The sequence below is a fragment of the Mauremys reevesii genome, linkage group 2, assembly GCF_016161935.1.
Source record: "Mauremys reevesii isolate NIE-2019 linkage group 2, ASM1616193v1, whole genome shotgun sequence".
Taxonomy (NCBI): Eukaryota; Metazoa; Chordata; order Testudines; family Geoemydidae; genus Mauremys; species Mauremys reevesii.
This window is the reverse complement of record NC_052624.1, coordinates 280,470,809-280,493,738: the sequence shown is the minus strand read 5'-3', so window position 1 is coordinate 280,493,738 and position 22,930 is coordinate 280,470,809. Positions and strand designations below refer to the sequence as shown.

Below are 22,930 nucleotides of genomic sequence, written 5' to 3'. Positions count from 1 at the left end.
GAAGGACCGGTGCCAGTCTTTATCTCTGTTACGATAGTTCTCGTTCTTTTGTCATATTGGGACCTGGGACCCTGCCAACAATGCGAGCCCCCTGAGAAGGCAGCTCAGAGTAGGAAGTAGCCCGGGGAAGAATCAAGAGATCCAGTGAGACAGACCTTAACAGCTTGCTGCAGGTCTCTGGGCTCGAACACAGGATAGAGTGAGGGAATGGGTTTCCCTACAACCTCACTGAAGAGACTCGTGTAAAGATCCCAAACACAAGGGCCAGAAGGACTGTTGGGTCTAGGCCAAGGCTGGTAACCTGTTTTGGGACTATTGTTGAGTTGAACCCTGATTTACCAAAAAAGCTGAGAGACAAAATGTGACCTGGCCGGAGGGCCAAGTCACAAGACAAAGGGGTCCACCACAAAATCTGAATGGCCGGTTGATGGGGTTGCAGAGAGATGATAACTCAAAACAATAATGCCTCACCCAGGTCCAAGACAGCACACTGGCTGGTGAGTCACTTTGTCACAGACTGCATCAGGCATCCAAATCCCCTCGGTAGTTTTGAATATCTCACCCCTAGTGTGCAAGTTGGAAAAATACATGGGAGGTAAAAGGTGTAGGGGGAAGGGAGGGGGGGCAAAAAAGGGACAACTGGCTGAGACCCCACTGAGTTTCACGTCTTCACTTCTCCACTCTATAACTCGTCTCTGAAATTTGGATGCATTAATTATTACAGCTGCCCCAGCCTGTGGCTGGCACTTATATGGATGACTCAAGATCCCATTGGCTGTGAATATTGCAGCATGAATCCTTGGGGATTTCTGAACTGTGTTTCAGGGATTTGAGCTTTATGAACTGTGATGACTGTGAATGTTTACTGGGTCTTTGGGAACTGGAATGTTCTGGATGCAGAGCCCAGCAGACTTGTCATTAGAAGTAGCTGGTGTTGGTGGGAGATTGAAGCAAAGAACGAAGTGGAGTGGATGGATGAAATTGGTAAACAAGGACCCTCTCCCTTCACTATTTTGTTGATACTCTTTCTCCTCCTGTAATTAAAATCATGCTAATTAAATTAAAAGGCTTTATTGGTTGTTTGGGTTTTGGGACCAAGCAGGCTTTGTTCTATTCTTGGGTCTTTACAGCCAGCTGGCAGAGATTTTATGGAGAATGCAACTAATATTCCCCTCTCCTTTCATGTGCAAGCTTTCTTCTTTCTCTCCATTTCCAGTTAAAACTGGTCAGAATTTTTTTTTATAGAAAATTATTCAAAATTGAAAAAAATAAAAAAAAATGTTGATTTTTAGTGAAAAATCAAAACTTGAAAAAATTCAACCAAAGCTTTTCATTGGAAGAAAAAAAAAAAGGGGACTGCCACCTTGGTGCCTCATGGGAGTTGTAGTTCAAGTGCCTTGTGCTCCCATTCTCCTTTATGAGCTGCTGGGCTTTGTCTGGACTAAGTGCAGAACAGTCCCCCTTCTTGCTGAGCAGCCGTGGTGCGTAGCGAAAGTTCCATGGCCACAGCACATCATGGGACATGTAGTCTGGCTGGGGAAGCTAGCTCATTGGGAAGATGGGGGTCAGAAAGCCTGGGAACTGCAACTCCCTTGGGGCACCTTGCGTGGGGTTTTGGAATTGAAACTTTTGGGATTTGTGGCAAATTGCCGGTACTGTTATGCTGGGTCTCGCGCTTTCTTCTTCATTGGGGAAGGTTCAGGGCGCCATTGCTTGCCTCTGAACCGGTATTTTTAATTACCCCACTAGTGTCCTTGAGGAGTGGAGTGGAGAGGGAGGGACCTAGGCCCGCCCTCTTCTCCAGGTCCCAACCCAGGGGCCCTGAGGTTAGTGGTGAACCACTTGTACTGGCGGTTCCTTCCCCTGGGCTACTTCCCTCTCCTGCCCTTCAGCTTGTGGAGGGGCTTCTTGCCTTCCTTCTACACAAGCCCCTTACCTAGGGTTTTTGGACTTCTCAGCCCACCACAGCACTCTTTCAAACTTTCCTTTTGTCTCTCTTCAAAACTGTTCTCTGCTTCAACTCCTTCAAACCACTCTCTGCTCCAACCAAATCTTCCTGCTCCAACAACCCACACTGTCTGACCTGAAGCAGGGGTTTATATCATGTGACTCACTGCTTGTGCTCTAATTGGCTTCAGGTGCTCTAGTTAATTTATAGCAAACCTTCCACCCCTTGCAGGGAATAAGGCTCCCTGCTAACACTCTCCTGCTGCCCTCTGGCCATGCTGTATCACATATTGAACCAAAAACCTTTTGATTTTGGGGTGTTCTGCTTTTTGATGAAAAGTTGAAATGTTCCATGAAAAGCAGACACTTCTCATGAAAAAAAAAATCTTTAGTCAAAAGCCCAGTTTTCCATTAAAAACCAGTTGTGATGGAAATTTTTTTTCCCATCCCCATCCCCAGTATATCAGGGTGGCACTGTAGTTTGTCACAACACCCAGGCTCCTGAAAAGGGTAATTCGTATTGCTTATGTAGCAGTTTTCACTATGAAGGTATGTTACAAATGAATGAATTAATCCTCTGAGAGAGGTAAATATTACTCCTGCCTTACTGATAGCAAAATTAAGCCACAGAATGATTAAGTGGCTTGGATGCTGTCACAGATGGAGTCAGTGTTAGAACAAGGATTAGAATTTAGGATTTCCTGGCTTCCATTTCCACAGTCAGGTGATGAGCCCATACCAATTATCTGTTCTTTTTCATGACTTAAAGTACTAGCGCAACTGGTGATGTATATATGCTTATACCATTGAGAGTATCTTGAGAAAATCCAAGAGATAAGTTATAATAATAACCTGTATTTATTTAGTGTCTTTCATTGTGAAAGATCCTACAGTGCTTACATGTTAAATGCAAGAAGAAAAAATAAATACATCTACTGTTGATTCAACATTGAGGTTCAGACATCAAACATTCAAAAAGAGAATTTTTTCTTCTGGATTTAAGTTAGTCACTTTTCTGTGTCTTGCGTATTTTGTGGCATAGATTAAATAACATAAGTAATAAGAGCCAACCTATGTTGTTGATTTACAAGAGTCTCATTGTTAGCTTTAAAAATCTGCTGGGCTGATTTTTATGAATCTTAAGTCGTTGTGGAGTGCAAAACCAGCCAAGTTTCTAGCTGCAACCATTCCAGTGGGAACATATGAAAAGGTAGCTTTGTTTGTTTGTTTGTTTGTTTTTCCCAGTTGCAAAATTTGAAAGCACCTCTTTGGCTCAAAGTTTAAAAAAAAAAAATCACTCCGGCTGAGACAAAACATGGAATTTGTGTGAGGAAGTCCTGAACAACTGAAACAGGAAGCTTAGAATGGAAGCTGGAACTCAGCTTTTAAAATATAATGAAGTCATTCAGTGTCTCCCCTTCCCAGCAAGAGCCTCATGAGTTGCCTCTTGCAACTGTAGTAATTGTACCTGTAAAATCTAGAATATTCTGAGTTGGCAAAGTTCAAAAGACGTGTTCACTGGCAGCAGCTGCAGCTTGGGGGACTAAACCGCACAATGAAGTGGGGCGGGGCATAACTGGTGAAGGAGGACCTTACCCCCTACCCCGCAGGGTTAACTTGATGCATTTTTTGTTGTTGGCATGGTTGAAGCAAGGAACCAGGAAAATGATCTTTGCTGCAGTATTTTGCATGGATATGAGTGGGGCATGATGGGATTTATTGAGGCCAGAAGGAGGAGGTTGCAGCAGTCAAGATGCAAGCGGATGAGGCCTTGGATGAGAGTTTAAACTGTTCTTGCTAACTGCCCTGGAGCCCAGGGTGCTCATTGTGAGGGTCAGCCTGCTCTTAACTTGCAGGGCTGTGCCTACTGTAATTTGCCACTCATGGTGATCTCTGGCCTGACTGAAGGCTTTTTACAATTCCCATGGGAGGTAAGGATGCTCATCTACATAAACGATCAGGCCCATTGCTCCAGGCCAGTCCTGCATTGGTGTCTCCAGCATCCATCATAAACATAAGAACAAAAGAATGGCCATACTGGTTCAGACCAATGGTCGATCTAGCCCAGTATCCTGTCTTCCGACAGTGGCCAGTGCCAGGTGCTTCAAAGGGAATGAACAGAACAGAATCAAGTGGTCCATTCCCTATCGTCCACTCCTAGCTTCTGACAAACGGAGGCTAGGGACACCCAGAGAATGGGGTTGCATCCCTGACCATTATGGGTAATAACCATTGATGGACTTATCCTTCATGAAATTATCTAATTCTTTTTTGAAGCCAGTTATAGTTTTGGCCTTCACAGCATCTCCTGACAATTATCTCCACCGGTTGACTGTGCGTTGTGTGAAGAAGAACTTCCTTTTGTTTGTTTTAAACCTGCTGCGTATTAATTTCACTGGGTGTCTCCTGGTTCTTGTGTTATGTGATGGGATAAATAACACTTCCTTATTCACTATCTCCACACCATTCACGATTTTATAGACATCTCTCATATCCCTCCTCAGTCGTCTCTTTTCCAAGCTGAACAATCCCAGTCTTTTTAATCTCTCCTCATATGGAAGCTGTTCCATACCCCTAATCACTTTTTCTTTTTTACCCTTCTCTGTACAATTCCAACAGAGATTTGGAAAAGGTACAGAGAAGGGCAACAAAAATGATTAGTGGGAGATGGGGTGACCAGAACAGCACACAGTCTGCAAAAGGGCCTTGGCCTCCCATTCTGTACGTGTGCCCTTCGGGCACACCGGAAGGGAGGGGCGCACAGAATGTTTGTGGAGTGGCAGTTTAACTGCCATGATGTTTTTTTATGGAGAAACCACTGATGGGAAAGGGGTGGGAGCTGAGCCCTGGAACGGATTTGGGCTCAGTCACAATGGTTACCTATTACATGGGAGGGCGGGAAGGATTTTTGCCTGAATAAAAACCTCAGCATTTGGATGATTCATTGGCTTGGAGAGTGATGCCTCCTCACATTTACAGCTTGTGACCAGCCTCTAGTTTGGAACCGAATGGGATGGAATGAGACTCAGGGAGGAGATGAGCGAGAGCATGGGTGAGTGGAAAGCAGCAATGTTGTTTCTTAGCCCCTCAGGAGTTGCATACTAAGGCAAGCCAGCCATAAACAAAACCTCGGTTTAGGTAATTACCAGGGGGTTATGCTGCCTTCTGAAGCATTTGGCATTGGCCAGTGTCGGAGGAGGAGAAACTGATTTTTTGATCTGTTCTGGTATAGCAGTTCCTATGGTCCTAACAAAGTGCAGGTTGATGAGAATTAATGCACCCTGTCTAGGAGTGGGGAAAAATGAATGTCGGTAGTATGAGGATGAACAAAGCATTACCCATGAAGATCAGCATGCAGCTGCAGCCACCCTTGTCTCTAATACAAGGGTGTGAGGTTTGCAGAGACTCGGGATCCCAGCAAGCAGTCATCTCTCTCTCTCAATGGAAGGCTGCTCCGATGAAGATGGACAGTTGCATGTGGGAGCTGTAGAACCAGAGGCTGTATCACTGTATTAAAGAAGGAGGTGGCTGCAGTCTGCTCCATTTTTACACTACCTCAGTGCTGCTCTGGGATCCACTGGACTAATCTGATGACATCATGAATGTGAGATTTACCTTTTTGTTCTTAATTATTAAAAAGAATAAAGACTCTTTAATGTGGCAGGCAATTGACTATGCAACCCATGTGACCTTTGTGGGGTGTCTTATTTTAGGATTTCAAATCTGCATCTCAAATTCAGGATGAAAAGGACATACCAAAAGTCTTCCAGGCTGTACAGTTGGGGTAGATGCTTAACAGTGGTCAGACATGCTTGGAGTTGAACTGATTTCCATATTTGGGGGACAGGAGGCCCAATTTCCGCACGGGAGATAGTGACGGTGACCTTGAGGGGGTCACAGAACATATCGACAGTGACCTTGTTCTTCTGGAGTGTGGAGCAGAGCTCATTCAAGGTCACCAAGATCATTTTCCTTTCTTGCTACTCTCGCACCATATCTCTTTGCTGGACTGCCTCCATTGGCTCTTCATTATCCACCTAAAATTTAGATTAGCCTTGCCTTCCATATGCCCCAGAACTCTATTCCAGCTTAACCTCTTGCATGGCCTCCTTCCTTTTAGTTAATTTATAATAGACTGTTCCGTCTTCTCCTTCCTCTATTACATATTTTGCTCCTTTCATGCCACTCCTTATCCTTAGATCATTAATTTAAACCGAGCATTCTTCTGTACCGCCTCTGAATCTTTTTAGAAAATGTACCACAGAAAATAACCAAAGGGCACTCTTGGGCTTGTGTTGTTCAGTTGTAAGGTCTATAGGGGAGAGATTTTCTTTAGTTTTCTGAGTTGTGGTAAATCTTTCTGTACAGTTATGGTCTATACAAAAAACAAGTATGTATAATACACCCTCAAAATGCAAAAGGATTATTCCACATTATTAATGTCCTCTAATGGAGTTAGTATTGTCCGACCTTCAGCTCTTGCTATGCTCTGTGTTTTTATGTGTCCATATGTTAGTTATTAGTGAACGGGTTTGAAAGAAACCCCATTTAAACATATAAATACTTTTGTCTGAAATGTGGTGTCATTTCTTTCTCTTTTCTTTCTTTTTGTGTTGACAGTGACTTCCTTGGAAAGAACCCTTCGATCCCTTGGGACATCGAATGATACGCAAGAGCTGCGAGATGGACTGTGAGTCTATTTTGTATTGCTGGGGATCTCTGTCTCTCTCGTTCCATATTATTCCCATCTATTTTCTCTCCCTCTCCCACTTTATAAAGCTGGACCACTTTTTGCACAACTCCTTTTTGTTACTTCACATTTATGATTAATGTTGGTAGGAAGTGTATTGATTTTATAAAACTTCCCTTGTGCTGGTTTGAGAAAGATGGTGAGTGGATGAAGGAAAATGACTGGTTAATTATTTTTTTAATGTGAATGTGATGGCCAGAATTGGAAGCTGAAGTAGGTTTTCCTTGCCAAGAACAGTCAAGCAAAGAGGATAGAAGAAGGGGTAATGGGAAGACATAAATTTATAGCAGAAACCAGCTTATTATGGTGTCAAAACTGGCATGGGTCAGAACACATCAAATGACACAAAATAGTATGTTACATCTCACTTCTAGCAGATTTGGGTAGTCTCTCTCTCTCTCTCTCTCTCTCTCACGCCAACACACACACATTTTCATTGTATACACACTAAAATGGCTTTTCTAAGTGTGGTGCAATTTGTTATTAAAATGCTTCTTTTATAATGGACAACATAACAAAATCAGACATAGGAATCAATTCTATCCTCCTTTTTATGAACGTAGCTCATGGGACATACATCTCATGGCAGAATTTCACTCTTATTCATAGGCGCCGACTCCCTGGGTGCTCTGGGGCCGGAGAACCCATGGAAAAAAAGTAGTGGGTGCTCAGCACTCACCAGCCACAGCTGTTTGACGGCACTCCCAATCAGCTGTTTGACGGCACCTCCAATCAGATCATCAGATGCCACCAAACAGCTGATGGGTGCGGGGGAGGGCGGAGAGCAGTGAGTGGGCGGGAGCCTCGGGGAGGGGACGGAGCAGGGTGAGAAGATGTGGAGTGAGGGCAGGGCCTCAGGGCAGGTGGTGGAGCAGGAGCAGGAAGAGGCGGAGTGAGGGTGGGGCCTCGGGGAGGGGATGGAGCAGGGTGGGAAGAGGCAGAGTGAGGGTGGGGCCTCGGGGCAGAGCAGGGGTGGGGCACCCCTTGGGAAAAGAAAACCTCAGCACCTATGCTCTTATTCCCGGTTACATTTTCTCCTTTTAAAGATGGAACCCAAGATTTCCACCTTCTTTCTCCCTACTTTACCCCTCCAAGATCCTATAGTGCAGCCAACACTCTCTGGAACAGGAGGATGGGACAGAAGTAATTTTTCAAGCCTGCGGTGTCCTTGCTGATTGTTCACCACCGGGCTGCTACTTTTTGTTGATGTTTCACCCACACAGAACGTACAGGTGTGTCTGAAATATTCAGCACAAAGCTGGTGTGTTTACCTGAATGTAACTGCTGCATTTAGCAACATGGCAGGTGTGTACTTTCTAGATGTAGCTAATGCCCTAAGCTGTATGTAGGCATAGCTACCTTGTCTCCTGGATGCACTGAACAGTTCAGCACTGTAGTTGCCATTCTGAGATAGCATTACCTAGTGCATTAGTCATGGCAGATGGTGGTTTACCTGAGAAATGTAGTATAGTCAGCTGTTCCTCAGGTGCTGCTCCTTGTTAATTGCTCAGAAGAGATCTCTGAGCTGTGTGTTCTCCCTCTGCAGCAAACAGTTACGGTTTAATCTCTTCCCCCCTCCTCAGCACCCAACTCCCCTTGTTCTGAGACTGTCACACATTTCTCCTTGAGTATCCTCTAACCCAGAAAATGTTCAGGGAGCAATGAGTGGACATTTGGTAAGTTTATTACTTTTAGCATCACCGTGAAGACAACATTTGGGTAGAATTTTATTTAGATAATAAAATTGCCACACATTCTGGTTTCGTATTTTGTGTCTACATCTCTCTGATTAGAGTGAAATTGGTGTATGTGTGAGCGGGAGAGAGGGGACTTAACAATAAATAGGTTCCATTGTATTTGTGTGTGATGAAAGGCCCTGCAAGATAGATCTCTAGATCCAGCACAGTCACTGCCAACTCTTGTCTCTTCCTCGGTCCTGTTGGCATCAGCCCGGTTGTTTGTCTGCCACAGCTGTTTGCAACACGCTTCACTGGGACTGGAGGCCTTTGCCCCTGTCCTGTTGCCCAAGATCTGAGTGGTGGGGTTTAAGTTCCAGAACCTCTTTGCCATCCGGAACCCCTCTTTTGAGGGGTGCAGGGTGAACCTTCTCCACACACAACAGCAGATTGCTTCGTAAGAACAAGATTATTTTAAAACAAACAAATGGAGTTAAAAAATGGCTTGCGTTAACATACCTAGCTTTATAGTTGGCATAAGCTAAACCAGGCCAGACATTCTCATTGAAAATTACAGAGGGAAAACAGTCCTCAAGTATTCCAAAAAGCAATCTGTGTCTGACTTCAGTTCCTACCCCATCCAGTTCTGAGAGAAAGTGAATCTCAGCTGTCTTTCATGCATTCAGAGATCTCGCCACACCCTGTGGCAATTTTGTGTCCAGCCAGGCTTCCCATCCTATTCAAGAGCAACACCTCCACTCTGCAAACAATTTTTCTGAATTACCTACATGTACAACTAAGTGGGGTAAGGTGAGGGGATTGCTGCTTTCTCTCTGGGTTTGTCTAGTCAAGGTCTAAGAGATGTCTCACTGAGGATACAAAGACCTTTAATGGCTGCCTTTTGAAAGATTAACAACACACTCCAGAGGTTGTATTTCAAAGACTGGCCTGCCTCAGAAGTAAAATGGTTTGTTCACTTGTTCAATAAGTATGGCAGTTTCGCCAGGTTTGATGGAGTTTTGCTAAATCTGAATCACACCCCCTCAAGCTCTTTGGCTATTAAATATTATTTTATTTACAGACATACTCATTCTGTCACAAAGGGTCACCGGTGTCCAGGGCTGGAGTGCACATAATTCAGTGGTCCTGGCAATGTGTATTCCTTCCTCCCCCTCTAGTGGCAGGTCTGCATAAAAGATAACAGCCTTCTAATGCTGTCAGTTGCTTTATTAACTCAAGGGTTAGAATACTGTGCTGTGGATTTAAAGATCCCAACCCTGCTGATGATCCATGTGCGGGACAATATGGTTCCACAGAATTAAATATTTGGCGGGTGTTTTTGTTTTTGTTTTTTGTTTTTCCAATTTTGAAGCTTTAAAACTTTTTAAGCTTTAAAACACTTAGTTTGGCGATGTACTTTCCTATGTTAAAAAAATGTTAAGGTTGCATCGTCAAGCACATAAAAGGCCATAATCCAGGATGCTTTTGTAACCTTAATTTGGTCCCCTTTTGCATATGCATTATGATGATACAGTCTTTAATTACTTGATCACATGTTGTTTCTTCCACAGGACCCCTTGCCTCATTCAGTGCACAAGATGGACGTGCTCAGGGTATAAATCAGGGTTGTGTAGTGAAGAAGGCTGTTGTCGGTAGGACCTCTGCCTCATTTGTTGCAATAGTTGGAAGGTGTGTAGTGAATGATTCAGAGGATGCAGGGAGAGAAAGGATGGTTTCATGCAGGGCGGCTCTCTAGAAGTAGTGCCCCCCAGCGCAGCAGCGCGCCCGCCCGCCCTTCCTCCGCCGCCGGTCCCCTCTTCCTTCGGCTCCGGTTGCTGCCTGCCTGCCCGCCTGCGTCACGGCGACGAGGAGAGAGGGAGCGCCAGCCGCCGCTCTGCGCGGGGCGGGGCGGGAGGGGGGCGAACCGGGAGCGCCGCGCATGCCTGCCGGCAGGTCCGCGTCCCCGGCCCGTGGACCCCGGCCGGTGCGGCAGGGCAGCGGCACCGAGCGAAATGCCGCCGGGCCCCCCCGCCGCCCCGCTGCGCGCGCCGCTGGTGTGCTTGGCGCGCTGGGTGCGCCTACATGGTTAAGGCAGTTGAATGCTGCCCTGAAGAACTGAAATCTATTCTGATGCCACACAGTTTCTGTGTGAGGTTGGGTCAGTCACTTAAACCAAAATGTTCATTGCTGGCTGTGAATGGTATGTTCCTCATTTTCTGGTTGCCCGACATTAGATGAGTGACTTTTCTGGGCCTTAGTTTTTGTTCCTCATCTGTAAAATGGGCACAATAATATCACCTGTTCTCACAATGGTGTGAAGATATATTGAATAATGTTTGTAAACTACTGTGAGAGCATCAGTGAAAAGCCAATGAGGAAATTAAGAATTCTGTATTCAAGCGCTGGGTTTGGTTGTGGTGCAGTAAATAATGCAAGAGCACCACACATTGAATGAGGAGTATCAAATGGAATATTCAATAGTTACCCATCAAAGGAATACTGCCTATTCTGTGCATTGAATGAGGCCAGGTGTTTGGTAGAAAAAATGGTATATGGTCATGTAATTAGACTGTCATGATGCATATGCACAAGAGGGCTGAATTAAGGTTGCACAGGCAAGCTTAATTCCAGCATTTCCTAACTTTTGGGTGCTTCACTTTGCTATCTTAATGGTCTTTTAACATAGGTTTTTTGAAGGTATAGAAGTACAATGCTTTTGTTAAGATTTGTGTAACGGCTCTGATGTAAGTACTGTGCTGAAAATAAAGTCCAAAATACTTGGAGAATAATGAATTTAGCTGAACAGCTCTGGCATGAGACAAGGGCAATGGTTCTTTTCCCAAGTGAAGGGGATAGCAGAGCTTTTGGATTGCTTTTGGTACTCGGCTTTCAGCCATGCTGTATCCCTGCTAAGCACCTGTTCTCCCTTGGGGTGCATACTGTGCCAAAAGACATCTATGGCTCACCACACTGTTATTCAACAGCCGTGATAGAAAGAAAACGATCATATATCTCATTGGTTATTGAAATTCCTAAGTAACCAGCAGAACTTTTCAGGAAGGTTAATTACTTCATCAATTCGGTTTGTCTTCCCACTACCCCAAAAGCCAGCATCACATGCTATGAAGAACTGCCAGCGTATTTTGTGGAGAAGGTTACCCAAATGTGGGATACTCTCTTCACTGAAAAAGAACCATACGGTGCTCCCAGAAAAAGAAACTTCTCACTCCCAGTTTGAGGCCTGCCTGCGTAATGAGAAACACTTGAGACACTACCAGAAATTGGAATCACCACATTCAACTCAAGCCCAGGCCCCTCATGTTTTGTTTATTAAATATTCAGAAAAAAAAAGTCTAACTGAAAATTCTTGGTGCCCCTGAATCTGGAGTAGGAGTAGAGGTTATTTTATCTCTGTACTTGGCACTGGTGCCACTGGAAAGACTCCAGCGGAGGGCAACAAAAATGATTAGGGAGCTGGAGCACTTGACTTATGAGGAGAGGCTGAGGGAACTGGGATTGTTTAGTCTGCAGAAGAGAAGAATGAGGGGGGATTTGATAGCTGCTTTCAACTACCTGAAAGGGGGTTCCAAAGAGGATGGATCTAGACTGTTCTCAGTGGTAGTAGATGACAGAACAAGGAGTAATGGTGTCAAGTTGCAGTGGGGGAGGTTAGGTTGGATATTAGGAAAAACTTTTTCACTCAGAGAGTGGTGAAGCTCTAGAATGGGTTACCTAGGGAGGTGGTGGAATCTCCTTCCTTAGAGGTTTTTAAGGTTAGGCTTGACAAAGCCCTGGCTGGGATGATTTAGTTGGGAATTGGTCCTGCTTTGAGCAGGGGGTTGGACTAGATGACCTCCTGAGGTCCCTTCCCACCCTGAGATTCTATGATTCTATGACTGCTGCTGGAGTACTGAGTCCAGTCCTGGTGTCCGCAATTCAAGACGGATATTGATAAATTGGAGAAGATGCTGAGAAGAGCCACAAGAATGATTAAAGGATTAGAAAACCTGCCTTATAGTGATAGACTCAAGGAGCTCAATCTGTAAAGCCCAGCAAAGACTTGGTGTAAAGCCCAGGTGTGACTTGATTACAGTCTATAATTACCTACATGGGAAGCACGTATTTTAATAAAGAGTCCTTCTCTCTAACAGAGAAAGGTATGACATGATCCAATGGCTGGAAGTTAAAGCCAGACAAATTCAGATCTAAAATAAGATGTAAATTTTTGACAGTGAGAGCAACTAACCATTGGAACCATTTCATGGTCATGGTGGATTCTCTGTCACTGATAATTTTTAGATCAAGATTGGATGTTTTTCTTGAAGAGATGCTCTAGGTATTATTTTGGGGAAGTTCTATGGCCTGTGTTGTACAGGAAGTCAGACTACATAACCACAATGGTCCCTTCTGGCTTTAGAACCTGTAAATGTATTAGTTAAAGACACTTGAGATCACTGGGGTCCCTTCTTGATGGAGATGCTTACTGACACCTTTGTAGAGGGACACATGCCATCAGTTCCAAAATATTCAATGGTTTGGCCAGTACTCAGTAAGACATCACTGGACTGTACAGATCTAGCGAATTTACTCCTGGTATCCAACCTCATTTTCTTGAACAAGCTAGTTGAAAAGGTAGGAGAAACCCGTCTTTTGCTACACCTCTCCACTGTTGAGATCCTGGAGCTATTTCTATCAGGTTTAAGGGTAGGCTACAGGATGAAAATGGCACTCATTATGCAAATAGATAACCACCCCTTGCCCGGAGGACATTTTTTTCTTTTTACTAGATCGGCAGCATTTAGAAAGACTAATCCCCATATGCTCTTATTACTAGATCTATAGTGTTCAGTACTGCTTATCCCCAATATGCTTTTATATTACCTTCAAATCATTGGGGGGGAAGCCTGACTATTCTTTATATTAACTTTAAATTTTATAACTTTCAGGTTTTGGCTTTAAAAATATCCCCCATTAAAATGTTTTGGGTTTTTTTTATTCCTAAGAAATTCAAATTCTTTTTTTAAAAAGTGAAGAGTAGAAAGGTATTTTAGAGTCATAATTTCCTGAAAGAAGATTTTTAAGTAAATCAGACAGAAGCTTTTAAGTGTCAGCATGTTTAACTGAGGGTAGGATTTTAATAATATTTTATAGGGGGTTGTTATTCTTTTTGTATAAGCTTAAAAAAGATTTCCATAAATATTTTGAAGTGTCATTTTGATTCCATTAATATGTTAAACCCTTCAAAGTAATACCTTCTCTGTTCAACTCAAAGCAGCTGGATTAACGTTATCTGTCCTTTATTTATCACTACTGCCATCAGTTTCTGACATGAAAAATCTTATTGGTTTGACAGTAAAACAGGGTTACCAGACTGCACCATTTACATTTAACTATAATACCCTTGCCTCATTAATAACTTTGTCTTATATTTATGTGACATCTCTTATCCTTTAGAATCCTAAACCACCAGAAATGTGACATCTGTATGATAAATAGCAGAAGCATGTGATAAACTGGGGGACTTCAGAAAAATAAATTTATCGCACACCTTTGACCACTTCATCTGTCCTCTGGCCATTAATCCGCTTCTCTGAGACTTCTCTTAGCATTCCAACCCCCAGGTGGCTTCAAACAGCTGCCATTTAAAAAAAAAAATCAGCCTGCCTGGGAGACAGTGATGAGGTGTTTACCCCCACGCTGGCAGTGAAAGGGTTAATTGAAGCCGGAGAACAATTAGGGCTCCTGTTCGCACCTGGAAGCTGCCCCAGGCCCAATTTAGGATTAATTAGCTGGGGAGGAGCTCCGTGGCTGAATTAAAGATGAGAGCTGAGAGTCAATAGTTAGAACACTGGACTGGGAGAACTGGATCTTGTTCCTATTTCAGCCACTGACATGCTGTGTGACCTTGGGCCAGTTTTCTTCCAATTGTCTTTCCTAAAATTAAAACATACATATTCCTAGCTTCAGTAGAACTTGCAGGTTCCCAGCATAGCTAAAAATCAAGCTACTTATCCGAAGTTTAGAAATGATAATCTTAACTTCCCCGAGTCTCGTTTTTGCTCTGTGTAAAATAGAGATTATACTGACCCACCTTTGTAAAAGTACTTTGAAATCTTGTGGTGAAATGTACAGTGTAGATTGATTGATTATTTTATTCTTATTTATTTCTTCAGACTGTTTAATTTATTTATTACCCATTCTGATCTCACCGTTTCAATAATATTCAAGTCTTCTCTTCTGCTTCCCTGAACAGAAAACTGATATTTTTGTTGTTTTGCTTTATTTCTTACATAGTTATAACTTGGTATCATGAAACGATAGTTCAGTAGGCTAAAGAAAAATGGCTTTAAAAGTTTTAATCACTTCTCCATCGCCCTCCTGTTCAGAAAGAGAGCAAGCTGACTTTCACCATCTGTTGGCATTGCCAGCAATGGACAATAGTTTTGTAGTCTGATGTAGACTGTCCACAGGCATAAAGCTTGGAAAATGCTGCATTATTAGATGCTAACTGCAGTGACGAACCTTTGGATTCTTAGGCACATTTTTGTAAACACCCCTAGGTCAAAAACTCTTTAAAGAAATGTCTTGGGTCCTTGTAAACTGTAGTCCCCGTGGTTGCACATTGCACAGTGCAGTTCATCGATAGAATGGAAAGGGGCTTGTGGGAAGATGATTACTTAATATTTCATGTATACACACACGGTATATGTTGCTGTCAGGGCCAGGCATTCCCTTTGCAGTCAAGTTCTTAAGGGGCTGACATGTTAATCCAAACATGCTAATATTCAGTGAAATACTTACATTGGCTCTATGTGAGGTCTCCTTTATTTCTTGAGATTTATGTCATCCCTAAAGCCAGGAGCTTCTGCCCTTCAACTAGCCTGGCATTTCTTCTGATCCTTTGATGTTGATTGTTGGGCTGTGGCATTTTTGGAGCATGTCTATGGAAGCAATTAATGTTCTCTGGAACATATGCTGATATAACGGGGGAGGGATAGCTCAGTGGTTTGAAGTAACATTGGCCTGCTAAACCCAGGGTTATGAGTTTAATCCTTGAGGGGGCCATTTAGGGATGTGGGGCAAAAATCTGTCTGGGGATTAGTCCTGCTTTGAGCAGGGGGTTGGACAAGATGATCTCCTGAGGTCCCTTCCAACCAGTTTCTCCTCCCTTGGTTTTCACACCTCAACTGCTAGAACAGGGCCTCATCCTCCCTGATTGAACTAACCTCGTTATCTCTAGCTTGTTTCTTGCTTGCATATATATACCTGCCCCTGGAAATTTCCACTACTTGCATCCGACCAAGTGGGTATTCACCCACGAAAGCTCATGCTCCAAAACGTCTGTTAGTCTATAAGGTGCCACAGGATTCTTTGCTGCTTCCAACCCTGAGATTCTATGATAATTAGGCAAGCAGTTTTTTTGTTTGTTTGTTTAAATGTATACTTTGTACAATAGTGGGATGGTGTGCTGTGTGGTTCGTTGTTGAAGAAATCAATCTAGCTTAGTAATAATACTGCGGTTCCTACAAGTTAGTCCTTTGTGTAATAGAGGAGTCCATAAATGTTCCACTTCTAAAACTCTGCATGGTGAGAACCACTATCTAGCTAAAGAACGGCAACAATTATTTGGGAAGGAAGGTGTAGGTTATACCCGCAGAATAATGGGTTGATTTTAAGCAAAACAAAACTTAGTCAAGGCTGACATGCAGTCTTTTAAACCATGGAGGAGTCTCCTAAGAGAACTGGTGGAAACAACATCATATGAGTAACTTAAAACTAAACTAGAAAAATCATTTGAGAATATACTGTAGGGAAGGAGCAGAGTGGAGGACATCTGCGTAATGCTGGACAAAAAAATAGGAAGACAGAAGGAGAGACGCCAAGGCACCTTTTTAGAATCACTGCATTTACTTGTCTGTTAGCCACCTGTTTAGTGGTTAACCTTGTTACTTGTTAGTATATGCACATTTATCTGCATATATTAACTTTTGAGGCAAGTCAAACCACAAAAGAATTAGGATTTCCAAGAGAGTATTACTTTGCTATATCCTTCTTCTGCACTGGTTTTCATATTTTTTTTGCTAAATTTACTAACTATTGAAACTATTTGATAAAAAAAAACTACTAAGTTTCTAAACTCTTGTGGTTGTGGAGAAAAGCTGGACCACAGTGTAACATAAAGGCTCAAAAGCCACAAGGCAAATAAATAGAGGCCAATGTTTTTGTTTTTTTTTAAATCTCTTGATTTTTAAGACAGTCTCATGATTTTGGGGAAGCCTGATGCATGATTTCCGATCACTTGGGGTTGGCAGTGCCACTATTCTGAAGTGCAGTGATATTATATCTTCCTCGGTGTAAAGTAGGAAGTCACTTTCAAAACGTGGAGTAGAACGCAATAATTCCTGAGCCTCTGACACGTACTCAGGCCACTAGACAGTGCCCCTCGCTCTCAGACCACTTGAATCACAATGGGGAAGAATAATGTTGAAGTGGATCGAAAACTGTGAAGACTAACAGCTGTGGCTGGAGTCATGAAGATAAGAAAGAGGTTAATGCCCCTGATTTTCTGTGAATGCTTCCTGTTAGAAGGTAGTAACTCTGAGTGCAATCGCTCATTTCAGTATAATGATCAAATAATACAGGTGTTGAGTGTCTGATGCCTGGTGTATTTCATCACAGGTGCCATACTATAAATGTTTCGGACCATGGTACAGAATATCAGGGTAATCAATAAAACAACATCAGAGGGCATAGACAACAGTGGCAGTCCCTTTCTTCAATAGGTTAAAGAAAGATTTGGAACACTTAAGCATCTGAGCGAATTGGCTGCAAATGGAGTTGAACATGGATTAATACTGGTTAATGAGACAACTTGGGATGGGAGAGGACCTAAACAAGTCAATTCTTTGCCCAATGGATAGTCACAGTAGCAGGCTGACGAGATTTAGATTGTAGAGCTGATAGTCCCCTAAAACCCTCTTGGATGATGTGCAGCTAGAATGCAGTGAGAAAATACAGATGTGCTGCATTATTTGGAGACTATAAATCGAAGAAAATGAGATAATTGCAATACAGAGAGTAGTGAGTTCACCTGCTGTCCCCACTAGAATTATATATTTTAGCAACATTTTAGCCATACTGTACAGTATGCAAAGGTCAGTTTGCATTTCAATTATAATTCTCAGTTAGAGGTTTAAAAAGGACACTGACATTTTTAATGGGTATTTTTTCTCAATTTATTTTTGGTAATGATATTGGGGAAAGCGAATAACATTTTGCCCTTATCCACTGAAGGATCTGAAAATGCTGTACAGGTGAACATTAATTAAATCCTCAGTGAGGAAACTACAGATGCTAATATTCTCTCCATTTTAAAGATGAGTAAATTGAGGCACAAGGAGGTTAAGTAAATTATCTGTGGTTACTTAGTGAATTATTTACACATCTGGTAATAAGCCCAGGAATCCTAAATCCCGGTCCCTTCATCTAGCTCATAGGTGGGCAAAATGATATGGCCCACGGGACTCTCCTGCCTGCTCCCTGAGCTCCTGGCCTGGGAGCTACACCCCGGCCCCTTCCTGCTGTTCCCCCTTCCCCACAGCCTTAGTTCACTCGGCCGCCAGAGCAATGCGCCGGCCGGCGGGGCTGCGAGCTCCTGAGGCAGAGCAGCTGTAGAGCCTGGCCTGACCCTGAGCTCTGTGCTGCGCAGTGGCATGGCTGGCTCCACCAGTGCTCCAGGCAGTGCGGTAAGGGGGAAGGGAGCAGGGGGGGTTGGATAGAGGGCAGGGGAGTTCAGGGTGGTGGTTGGGGGTGTGTGGACAGGGGTCAGGGTGGTCAGAGGGCGGGGAACAGGGGGGTTGAATAGGGGCAGGAGTCCCCGGGGGGTAGTCAGGAAGGAGAAGAAGGGTTGTATGGGGCAGTGGGGGGAAGTCAGGGGCAGGGGTTCCAGGGGCAGTCAGGGAGAAGGGGTGGTTGGATGGGGCAGGGGTCCCGGCAGGGCAGTCAGGAAGGAGAGGAGGGGTTGGATGGGGTGGCAGGGGGCAGTCAAGGGTGGGGGTTCTGGGAGTGGTCAGGGAACAGGGGAAGTTGGATGGGGCAGGAGTCCTGGGCGGGGGGCTGTCGGGGTGAGAAGCAGTAGGGGTTGGAGTCCTGGGCAGGGGCTGGGCCACGCCTGGCTGTTTGGAGAGGCACCGCCTTCGCTAACTGGCCCTCCTTACGATTTTGGAAACCTGATGCGGCCCTCGGGCCAAAAAGTTTGCCCGCCCCTGCTCTAGCTGCTTGTGACGTTTGAATTTTTATCTGTTTATAAAGATATGAAATAATGAATTGAATTTTACAGAAATAGGATTCTTTTTCTTCACAAAACTTAAAACATTAGCATGAAACCAGCTTTTCTTTATCTGTGCATTTGGCTTTCCATTTGGCAATCATCCTTGTTCTGTCTTTGTGTTTCTAATTGAATTTAGATATGGAAAATCTGGAGAACAATCCCACCATTTACTATCTGATCAGGTTTGAAAACTTGGTATCAGTCTCTTATACACACATACTCCCACTTGCCTTTTTTTTTCTCTTTCCCTCCGTCTCTCCCACCCCCAAAGGCAGATAGAGTGGCCACTCTTCAGCATCACTTATATACATTGTCGTACTAATACACTTTTTGAAGTTGAGAAAATTGTATTGAATTCTGGGAGTTGACAGTTACTGGAAGCTCCTAAAACTGAGCTTTATGACATGAGTTCTGTAACCGTGTAGGCACGTCTGGCCCTTCCTCGCCATCAATCTCTGAAGGAGGCCACGCCTCTTGGCTGTCACGCCCCTGGAATAACAGCCTTAGACAGGGAGGAAGTTAGCAGGCTCGGGGCTCAATGCCTCCAGCGGGGTCGAGCAGTGAGTGACCCAGGGGCCCAAGCCCTCAGACGGGGCAGGGCACCAACAGTCTAAAGCCCAACCCTCAGGTAGGGTAAAGCCAGCTACAGTCTGGGAACCCAGGCTCTCAGAGCTCGGGAACCGAGCACATTCCACGGCCCCAGTCCTCAGGCAGGGCAGACCAGAGGCTTTATTAGCAGGGACATCAGCTTCCAAAAATGTATACATAAACCACATTAAAACATGCTATAGGGAAGGGGTGGGCAAACTTTTTGGCCCGAGGGCCACATCTGGGTATAGAAATTGTATGGCGGGCCGCGAATGCTCACAGACTTGAGGGTTGGTGTGGTGGGGGAGGGAGATGAGGGCTCCAGCTGGGGGAATGGGCTCTGGGGTGGGGCTGGGGATGAGGGATTTGGGGTGCAGAAGGGTGCTATGGGCTGGGAGGGGGATCAGAGCTGGGGCAGGGGGTTGGGGCGCTGGGATCGGGTCATGGATGCAGGCTGCAGGCGGCGCTTATCTCAAGCAGCTCCCAGAAGCAGTGGCATGTCCCCCCTCTGGCTCCTACGGGGAGGCTTGGCCAAGAGGCTCCGTGTGCTGCCCTGTCCACAGACGCCTCCTCTGCAGCTCCCATTGGCCACAGTACCTGGCCAATGGGAGCTGCGGGGAAGGGGGGCAGTGCTTGGGACGGGGGCAGTGTGCGGAGCTCCCTGGCTGACCCTATGTGTAGGAGCCGGGGGGGGGGGGGGCATCCCGCTGCTTCTGGGAGCCATGCGGAAAACCCCCGACCCTGCTCCCTGGCTGGAGCGCAGGAGTGGGGCAAGCCCCCAATCCTGCTCCCCAGCGGGAGCTCGAGGGCCAGATTAAAAGGTTTTGATGGGCTGGATGCGGCCTGTGGGCCGTAGTTTGCCCACCCTTGCTATAGAGAATACTCCTGCACTGGCTAGAAGAAGGTGGACTCCGTAATTTTAATTAGTTCTCATACATCTCTAATATCTATGATTTCAGGATATTTGGGTCTTAGAAGTTCACCCATGCCCACTGATTATTCCGTAACAAAAGACATAATTTTCTGTGTCACATCATAATTGACCGCTGTGAAGATGATTCTCAACAGTGGCTGATTAAGTGCTTGTCTATGCTAGAGCCTTGGTTGTTATAGTTAAGCCAGCAGAGGCCCCCTGGTGTAGATGCAGCATAAACTGGCACAAGGATTTCTTCTGCCGGCGTAGCGACACTACCTCCCAAACAACCTGAATTACGTCAACAGAAACACTTTTCTGTCAGCATAGCTGTGACTATTTTGCTGGAATAGTTATGTTGCCTGGGGGTGTGATTTTTTTTCCCCCACATTCCTAGGTGACAAGACCATGCCAGCTGTAACCTATAGAGCTATTTCAGCCTTTTATTTGACTTAGCAGTAACACAACAAACAGCCATGTATCATGTAAGACATTGACTTTAACTTTGTAGCACAGTCCAAGCCTGAGGCTAACCAAGGCCTGAAACCACCAGAATTTCTCCCATTTCAAAGATGTATCTTTCTTTCTGCTGTCTTCTGCCCAGAAGGACCTTTAGTCCTGACCCAGCAGCCTCCATCCTCACCAGGTCCCTTCTTCCCCTCTCTCTCTTTCCCATCTTCCTGCTTGTGGACCCTAGCCTTTGCTTTGGCATCTCTGTTGATCTAAGTGCCCACCCAGCCCAGGGACTGAAGTTGTACTCCTTGGATCAGTCTTTAATCCATGCCTGATTATGATGAACTAGACCAAAGCAGGATCAGATGAACTCCCATGTACCAAAGGTCCTGTTTTCATGCAAATGGCCCTACGTAATGGGACAGGAGAAGGTGGGGAAATACCCAGAAAACAGAGCATGTAGTGACAAGATAATTTCCAAATAGAAGTAGAAGCCAAGTAGAGATGTTTTTTTCCAAGTTTTCTAACGTGGCATCAGCAGCTCTTTGAATGTCACACTTTCCTCCTTAGCTATGCCTGAGTGACCAACTAACAAGCTGCCAAAAACAAGGGAGCAGTATAACGGGGGTAAAGGTTACTTATTTTTAACTAGATTAATGGCCAAAACATATTAATTGGATCATTAAAAAAGTGAACTTAACTGAATCTAGAAAAATAATTAAATGTATTTCCAAATCTAGTTGGGGATTCTTTTCCCACATGGGCTGGGAAATGTTCCCTTTTTCCTACTCTTGTCTGTTTTATATCTGTCTAACCTCAACCAATTATGCCTGGGAGATGGGCAATTGAAAAAGAACATCTGTTTTGCCAGTGCTGCCTTTAGCATTACACTTGCCAAAAAGGTTTTCTACTTGCGGGGACGAAAGAAGAGGAAGAAGAGAGAAGAAAATATGAGAGCAGAAAACTTGGAAGTGACTGTACTGAACGATGACTACTAGGCCTGTGACTTGACTTGCGTGGGGTTTGTGTGGATAACAAAAACATTTGCCAAATGGAGTTGCAAAGGGATCGGTCCACTCAATGGGAAACTAGTTTGCGTAATTTGTTGCTCTTACTCTCAGGATGACTTGTTGGGTCATGACAATAATGATGTTCTGGGCCTCCACGCAAGCCAGACAAAGCGTTGCTTGGCACTTCTCCCAAATCAGGAAGCATCCTTTGAAATGCTTCAGGACATCTCTAGGCACCATGCTGTTGATGGGGTACAGAGGGACAGATTGTCACAGAGAAATATCCAAGCTCTTATCAAACACACAACTGTGATCTCTGTGCTTGAAAGGGTTTAGTAATGTGTGTGCTGATTTCCTATGTTAGCTGTATGCACTGGGGAGATAATGCATTTCAGGACTGCAGGTTCATTGATTAAATGGGTGCTCTTAGTGTCTGCGGCCTAATCAAGAATGTCACACATGTTCTGAAGGTGAAACTATGGGAGAAGCCAAAAGATGGACTGTATTTGTCATGTATTTTCATGTATCTGTCTCTCACTCTGTGTGTGTGTGTGTGTGTGTGTGTGTGTGTGTGTGTGTGTAATTGTTAATGGTTAGTGGGTAGAAAAACAGTGGAAAACCCAAAAAGATGTACTTATTCATCAGCAACAACTGCGTTTCAGTTGTAGCAAAATACATTATATTTGTCTGTGAAAATGTTTCTAAATACTATTGCCAGGTTTGCCCATTACTTTGGGGTATGCTCATTTATTAGGGTTACTCTTCTGGAGAGTTCCTGTAATTCTATCACTGTACTGCTTGTGTCACTTGTGTTCAGTGGAGCTATCCTGCAGGACCTATGTTCCCCAGGGTTGGGTTCTTTCGGCCCCAGAATCAGACGCACACACACACACATTAACTGAGCGTTAATGAGAGGACCGGGTTAATTAGCACTCCCAAGCTGACCCCTTACATGTCCCTGGATTCAGCACTTCCAAGCTGTCACCCTCATATGCCCCAGGTTCAGTATGTTCCTATCCCCACTTTCACGTTACAGTTGTTCTAGTAGTAACCCCCTTGATGAGCAAAGCCCACAGGATTTTTGGGCGCTGCAGGGATCTTTAGTTTATGTATGAGGAGCATTGCTGAAAAACACCCCCAAAGGGGGGAGAGAGAAAGAAGCAACTAGCTTAATCATGAACGCTATTTATTTCCAGGTAATAACCATACAAGAGGAGCCAAACAAACCAAACAGTGATAATATTAAATCTAACTTAAACTTGA

The 22,930-nt window shown here is 44.4% G+C and overlaps 1 protein-coding gene across 23 annotated transcripts in view; it reads left to right on the top strand.

Annotated features, from left to right (window-relative positions):
- Nucleotides 1-22,930, top strand: part of TSNARE1 (t-SNARE domain containing 1) — a 667,577-nt gene that overhangs the window by 274,877 nt on the left and 369,770 nt on the right. For 22 of the 23 annotated variants that reach the window (XM_039525402.1, XM_039525408.1, XM_039525403.1 and 19 more), the window contains one exon: nucleotides 6,568-6,637. In XM_039525402.1, coding sequence (XP_039381336.1) covers nucleotides 6,568-6,637 — 70 coding nt within the window. Of the gene's footprint in view, nucleotides 1-4,761; nucleotides 5,000-6,567; nucleotides 6,638-22,930 lie in introns of those variants that run through there. The other variant, XM_039525398.1, reaches the window with a different exon arrangement.